This window comes from Poecilia latipinna, unplaced genomic scaffold, assembly GCF_001443285.1.
Source record: "Poecilia latipinna isolate Pla-1442-1.1 unplaced genomic scaffold, P_latipinna-1.0 Scaffold1973, whole genome shotgun sequence".
Lineage (NCBI taxonomy): Eukaryota > Metazoa > Chordata > Actinopteri > Cyprinodontiformes > Poeciliidae > Poecilia > Poecilia latipinna.
In genome coordinates, this window is record NW_015114589.1 from 28,935 (window position 1) to 36,751 (window position 7,817).

General features: G+C 36.9%; 1 protein-coding gene across 1 annotated transcript; it reads left to right on the top strand.

Moving 5' to 3' along the window:
• Positions 1 to 341: 341 nt before the first annotated feature.
• On the top strand, positions 342 to 7,110 carry LOC106935502 (calsequestrin-2-like). The gene is made up of 11 exons (XM_015016001.1): positions 342 to 672; positions 1,696 to 1,780; positions 1,863 to 1,963; positions 2,511 to 2,619; positions 3,963 to 4,036; positions 4,490 to 4,620; positions 4,685 to 4,730; positions 4,824 to 4,878; positions 6,370 to 6,470; positions 6,561 to 6,635; positions 6,703 to 7,110. The coding sequence occupies exons 1-11, from the start codon at positions 427 to 429 to the stop codon at positions 6,910 to 6,912; spliced, it is 1,233 nt and encodes a 410-aa protein (XP_014871487.1). The 5' UTR covers positions 342 to 426; the 3' UTR covers positions 6,913 to 7,110.
• Positions 7,111 to 7,817: the final 707 nt, after the last annotated feature.

Below are 7,817 nucleotides of genomic sequence, written 5' to 3' on the forward strand. Positions count from 1 at the left end.
TATTATATATATATATATATATATATATATATATATATATATATATATATATATATATATATATATATATATATATATATATCTTTTTACTATTCTTCCATAAAATAGTTTTGTGGACTTCAGGCATCCTTTGTGCTAAAACTTCTGAAAAAGGATTTATAAATGTTTTTCTTATGTTAAATGTATGAGACCATCACTGCCCTAATGGCTGACAAATCTTTGATACAATATGTATGTCAGGTGAATCTTCTGCAAATGAGTTCAGTCCAATCAGCTTTCTAGTGAGGATGGGGAAAAGGAAATCCTCCTGAGAGCTGGACTGGAATGAGGCGAGGAAGAGGAGGAGACAGAGGACAAAAAGAGAAGAAGAGCTGGAGCCACAGAGAAAATATTAACCGTTTTTATTTAACTAAACGTCATTCAGCGATGAAGCACGTCCTGCTGGCCGTTCTTTGGTCCGGCCTCAGCCTCCGACTGGTTCTGCACAGCAGAGCCGAGGAAGGTCTGGAGTTCCCGAACTTTGACGGCAAGGACCGGGTTCTGGACATTAACGAGCGCAACTACAAGAAGGCCCTGAAGAGGTACGACCTACTGTGCCTGTTCTTCCACGAGCCGGTGCCAAACAACAAGGGCCTGCAGAAGCGCTTCCAGATGACGGAGCTGGTGCTGGAGGTGAAGCAAAGGCCAGAAACCTTACACTGATTATACAAATAAATCAATTAAATGCATGATAAATCAAAAAGCATCTGCAGGATTTATTGTTTTTATTTTTCTACCAAAATCTGGATGATAAAAGTCTCCAGTCTGGTGCTTTGGTCTTAAATTTTTCTCTTAAAGGCTTAACAATTAATTGTATTTACTGTTTTCTTTACTTATTTTGGATTTTTAAAATGTCTTCCAGTTCCAGAGTTAAATGTTGATCAGAATTTAAAGTTTATTGATCTTTGAGAATGTGTTTTTGCATTATTATTAGCTTTATATTACTTAAAAATATCATTATTGTGACAGGACTAGATGTGATTTCTTTACTGCATAAAAAGAATAATTTTGACTTTATCCTCTTGTTTGTCTGCTTTAGTATAACCTTAAAAGTTGTTTTAATATTGTCAACTTGATTAATTCACGACATTTATTTTTTTACTTAAACCCATTATGTGATCTCTGGTGGATTGAATGCATTCAGATGTTTCTGGGTCATTTTATTAATTATAAAAGTTCTCAAAACCATTTAGAAACTCACAAATTCTCATTTTTAAAATGAAAAATTAAGAGAAACGATCAAGTTTTCACAGCTTGTGTTTGTAGATTTTAGTTTTCTTTCTTAGTCCCAAAGGCGGAAGGCAATCCTGTAGCAGTCTGTCATCCAGTGTTTCTGAAGAAGTCTCTGACTGAAGACATTCTGAGTTTTTGGGAGGGAATTGGTGTCCAAAACATTCTTGACTTTATGAAGAATCATTCTTTGTGAAATTATCTCCAGATGTTGCAGAGCAAAAACAGAACCAGCTTTCTTTACCAGGCTGGTTCTGATGAAGAATGGCGGCCATTTTAGATTTTCAGGAAGGTAGAACCCTTTGACTATGAACCAGCTGATCTTAACAAGTGGAATGGACCAACCAAATCCCAGTGGATGGCAGTAAAGTTGAATGTGCTATAATTGAGACTAAAATAGTTTTTCTATTTGCTTTGACTCTCCAGCTCACAGCTCAAGTCCTGGAGAATAAAGACATTGGTTTTGGAATGGTGGACTCCCAGAAAGACGCCAAAGTAGCAAACAAACTGGGTACGGCTTAGCATCTAACACTAATGTTAATGATTGATCATCATTGATGATGTGGCTAAATAATCCCTCTGGTCCCCATCAGGTCTGCAGGAAGTCGGAAGTGTTTATGTGTTTAAGGACGACCGCGTCATTGAGTTCGACGGGGAGCTTTCAGCAGACACCTTAGTGGAATTTCTATTGGATGTAAGTGAGAAAATATGGCATTTATCTCACAATTAGCCCCAAGTTTCACCTTCCTTAGACATGAAAACACAACTATTTTGCTTCCTAATATAAAATAACTACTCTAAGTAGTTTAATTTACACTCAACTTACATTGAAAGGCTTGTGAAACTGGACTACATAACTTTTAAACAATTGACCCCTAACTGAAAGGACACCAACGTTAGAGAAAATGTTACTGTCCAAATTGCCAAAATGCAAAATGACATTTTAATATGTTTTATTGGGATATTATAGACATAAATACGTAAATAACTGTTGGATTTTCAAGAATTGCTGCAGATTTTGAGTTTCTGAGTTGGCCTCCAGAAAAGAATCTCGTACCATGATGCTGCCACCACCATGTTTCATCATTGCCGTTTAGTATTCAGACCATATTTAGTTCAACATTTGGGACGCAAATTATTTGGAAAAGCCCCCTAAGTGTTTAAATATCGACCACCCACACAGGGTAAATGAAAAACTAATGATTTCTGGAGTTGGACTGAAAATGATATTTTGCTTCCAGGTTCTGGAGGATCCGGTGGAGATCATCAACAACGCCATGGAGCTGCGGGCCTTCGAGAGGATGGAGGAGGACATCCGCCTCATCGGCTACTTCAGAGGAGAGGACTTACGTCAGTCCGTCCAAAAGACAATTCACGTTTTAAATAATGTATTTAAAGCTGCAGCTTGTAACTTTTACCTGTTCAAACTGGCCCCATGTTATTAAAACATTGATCTCCTTCCTGAACTGCACCAACCCTGATCAAAAACAACCAATCAGAGCCAGGAGCCGGGGCTTAATGCTCCTTGTGCTAAATGTGCTAATGGTGGAGAAACAACAGGAAAACTGTTAATCCACTATCATCTGTGGCTATGCTAACTAGCCTTAGCATTCACAACAGGCTTTGTTGACTGTGCCAGTCAACAAAGCCTGCAACGCAATTAGTGCTGCATAATTGACAGCACTAAGACCCGCCTCCTAGCTCTGATTGGTTGTTTCTAGCTAGCACTGGGAGAAAGCAGAGAAGCTCAATTTGTTCACTATCACAACCACAGTTGGGCAACAACAAGTTACATTTACTTGAGTAACTTTTACAGGAAAAATTACTTTTAGTAGTATTTTTCCTATGTTGTACTTTTTACTTCTATTTGAGTAAGTATTTCTATTCTTACTTGAGTAAAATTTCTGGATTTTTTACCCACTTAATAAAAAACAAACATGTTTTAACCAAAAATTCACCAGAGAGACACACACCTGCAGTTTTTGTTAAAGTTTAACAAGTTTTTTATTGAGTTAGAAAAATTTCATTTGCCAGATTTTATTATTTTGAACTATTGTCATTTTTGGTCCTTAAAATACCAAAATTTCCACTTAACTTTATATTTTGGTCCATCTGTTTATGTAATTTTAAAATATTAAATAGTGTTTTAATCTTGAGTAATTTCTTGGACAGCTTCTTACTAAAATCATGTTGAAGTAGTTACTTTTACTTAAGTACAATTTCTGGGTACTTAACCCACCTCTGGTCATAACATGATGATAGATTTAACAAATATTGAAACTTTTTTTTAATAAAAGTAACATCCTGCAGCTTTAATGGGTTAAAAAAGTAGCCGCCGTCTCATTGGTGCCCCAATGAGCCGCTGAGATGCTAATGGGATCCAGAGGCTAATGATGCTACGTCACCATGAAGCCTGTTAATGAGAAACTTGATTCCAGACACTCTCACTTTGTCTCAGGAGACGCTTTAAATAGCACACAGCTTTTCATGTAGTAGGTCAAACTGCAATTATAGTCAAGAAAAAAAAAAAAAAGACACATGATACTGGCACAGATTTCATTAAACCCTGAAATTTTGAAAACTGACCAAAGATGAAGCAGTTTGCTACTTTCTTTCCACATCGAAGCTTCTTTTAATTATGCTTCTATTATTTATTCTTAACTAAAAAAAGTTTTCTTTACTTGTTTTGTCAGATTACAAAGCTTTCCAGGAAGCCTCAGAGAGATTTCAACCGTACATCAAGTTCTTTGCAACATTCGATAAATCTGTAAGTAATAATAGTTCCTTTCCATCTATCTGTGGTTTTTTTATATTAATTCTTTGATCAGATTTTTTTTGTTGCACTAAAATGTTTCAGGTTATTAACAAATTTAAACTAAAACTAAACAAGATTGCAAGAGTAAACGGAAAAATTAGCAGAACAGAGTAAATATTGTTTTTCTAGTACCATGCTAGCTGCTAGCTGGGTAAGTTTCCACTTTTTACTAGCTAGGTAAGTTAAAGTTTTGTTAGTTTGGTAAGACACCCTTTTATGCCAGCTGCTTTAATTGTTTATTGAAGAATTAAGATGCAAGTGTGGGTTCAAATGTCTCAGAAAAAAATATTTATGGGGTTTTAGTACAGTAGAATAAAAACATACTTTTAATTAACTGATATTTAACACATTAGAAGAACTTCTAGTCGTATTACATTGACAGATGGGAGCGTTACGTTGCTCTAGGTTGCCAAACATCTCTCCCTAAAGATGAATGAAGTGAATTTCTACGAGCCGTTCATGGAGGAGCCGGCCATCTTGCCTGGGAGACCTCTGTCTGAGCTGGACATTGTTGAGTTTGTCCACCAACACAGGAGGCAAGTTCTGTAGAGGTCAGAGTTCAGACGAAGTAAAGCATGACTTACAGTGTTATCGCTACAGGGCTACTCTGAGGAAGCTGCGGGCAGAAAACATGTTTGAGATTTGGGTGAGCAATGAAATCTTTGGTAATTAAATGAACTTTCTTTTCAATTATAGCGACCTCAGTTAATGTAAAATGTTTTTTTCTTCTGTTCTTTAGGAGGATGATATGGATGGGATACATATTGTTGCCTTCGCTGAGGAGGAAGATCCAGGTCTGTATTAATCTATTCAAAGATTTGAACTGTTTCAAACTGCACAGGGTTGTAGGAAAACAGCATTTTCCTCACACTTTGTAAAATCGCTAAATTTGGCTTTCAAATGTTGAGTGATCCTGGCATCATGTAAAAAAAAAACAAAAAGAAAACTATACTGCTCAAAAAAATAAAGGGAACATTTCACTTTAATTTTGGGTGTGGCTCCAAATCCAGGCCCCCATTTGTTAATAAATTTGATTTCCATTGATTTTTATGTGATTTTGTTGTCAGCACATTCAACTTTGTACAGAACAAAGTATTCAATGAGAATATTTCATTCATTCAGATCTAGGATGTGTTGAGTGTTCCCTTTATTTTTTGAGCAGTGTATATCACCAGGACCTGTCTGACAACACGAAGTAGGATAAGAGCTTAAAAAGCAACATATTTTGCTCCAATCTGTAGAAGCTGTGTTTCCTTTGACCATATAATTTCGTCAATTTAAATCACAATAACTAATTTGCTCAATGGAAACACACCAATTGATAAAAAGGTAGTTTATTTCAAAGTTGAAATTTGTGTATTTTTGGAAAACTGCAATGGAAACACTTTTTTTGTGTCATGCGATCATCAACCGGATGTTACTACTGGCAGAAACAATGAAGACGACAACAGGAAGTGGTTATATAATCATGTTTTTAATGACTTATGTGGACAAACTTATTCTGTGATTTTAATTATGTTTTGTATTTAATTGAAACACTACAATTGTGAAATTATATTTTTTTAATGTTTGTGGAATGGCAAGAAAGTTATGCACACATTTATAATGAAAACTATCAGTTTAGAAACGTCATGATTTGGTGAGGTTGTGAGAGAGAATGCAAATATCTGGATGAGAGGTGATGATGAGTTTCATGAGTAAGTAGCTCAGAACAGTCCAGTTCAGGCAGCACGGCAGAAAACTAGCAACAGCTAAATACCGGTAGCAACTGAAAAGCTAGAGACTGACTTCACAGTACAACTGTTTGCAACTACTGACAAACGACAAGGATCCGACAAGGACAAAGGCAACAGGTGGGCTTAAATAGAGGGTAATCAGGGAACTAGACACAGCTGAGAACAATCAACAGCGAAGACAGGACAGAGACTCACAGGGAAACAGGACTAAACACAGAAAATCTCAAAATAACTACACAGAAAAACACGGATCACAACAAGAAAGGGTTACAAAGGAATTTTTAAAATTTCAGCATTCCAGAAAACTACGTGGCTCATCAAAGTCCAAACTTATTTGCGATACAAAAATCTTAACCAAGCCATTTATGTTTAAGAATCAACTAATATGGCCGAATTAAAAACAAATTCTGCAATGAAGAGTGAAACAAAATTCCTGCACAGCAAGGCAAACTTTGTTTTTTTCCCTTAAATTTTTTGGAAATGTTTTTAGCAGTTTGAAATCTTTAGTTGTGTATCTTCTTTCTTGTAAAACGAGGTTCTTCTCTTCAGATAGCTACGAGTTCCTGGAGATCCTGAAAGACGTGGCGAGAGACAACACCAACAACCCGGAGCTGAGTATTGTCTGGATCGACCCCGATGACTTCCCTCTGGTTCTGCCTCACCCTCACATTTCCTCTCCTCCACAAAAACCCGAAAGTACCTGAAATAAAACATGAACCTGACGTGTGTTGTCCCTACAGCTGACCACTTACTGGGAAAAAACCTTCAAGTTGGATCTGTTCAGGCCCCAGATCGGTGTGGTCAACGTGACAGACGTAAGCAACGCCCAGATTAGAACTGAAAATGTTGGCATTTAGTAAGACTGCGCGGACTTTGTTGCAGGCCGACAGCGTTTGGTTGGACATGTCCAACGATGAGGACCTGCCCACGGCGGAGGAGCTGGAGGACTGGATCGAGGACGTCCTGTCCGGCAGGGTGAACACCGAAGACGACGACGAATTCGCCGATGAGCGGGAAGACGAGTTCTACGTCTCAGAAGAAGGCGACGTAAATCCAGACGACGAGAACGACGGAGATGATGGAGACTATTAGCCTGCAAGAGTTAAAGTTTGGGTCTAGTCATTAAAGAAACATTTAAGGTAGAGGCTTTATTAAATATGTAGATGGTAGATGCCTGAAGCTGTAGTTCATCTTCTTCTTCTGATTAATTCCTCTTTGAATCTTAAAGGAAAAAATGGTGCAACAAATGAAAACGAGTTTTAGAAGAATAAAAGAAATGACGATACATACCGAGCCTGTGTATTTTTTTATATGTAACCAATAACCTCTTAAATGACATTTAATAAAAGAGAAAATCTCCTTTTTTCTTTATGTGCTGACCGTTCAGTTAGCTTTAAAACCATAAATGAACATTTAGTTAACTCTGACGCCACTCCTGAGTTATCTATTAGCTTTGAAACTGTGATGAGGAACTTCTGATTTATTTCTATGTTAAAATAGTTTTAGATCAATTAAGAACCTGCAACAAGATTTTTCTGAAAAAAATGAGGAAAAAGATTGTTTTATGCAATGTTAGCTAAGAAGGACTAAATTTAAGTGCATGCCAGACTTTTCAGATATTTTCCCTCCCTGTACTTTACATTTATTTGTCAAGCACATTAAATAATTTCCGAAGATAAGTGTGTGTTTGTTTTCTCAAACACACACAGATTAGTCCTAATTTAAGCAAAATAAATCTCTTCCTCTTTCAGTGAACATTTTCATGCTAAATTATTCAAACATCCATTTGTAAATAATTCAGCCCCATAATGGTAGTGGACACCTGGACTTTGAGGCCCCTGGGGGCCCGGAAAACTTCATAATGAGAGCCACAGATAAAAAAAACAAAAAACTCCACATGAATAAAAGATGCAAAGCTACGCAAGAATCATTACGCGGGATAAACAGGATGTTAGTTCAGACAAGGCAAGTAAACATGTCACACTCTCTCTAGAGGA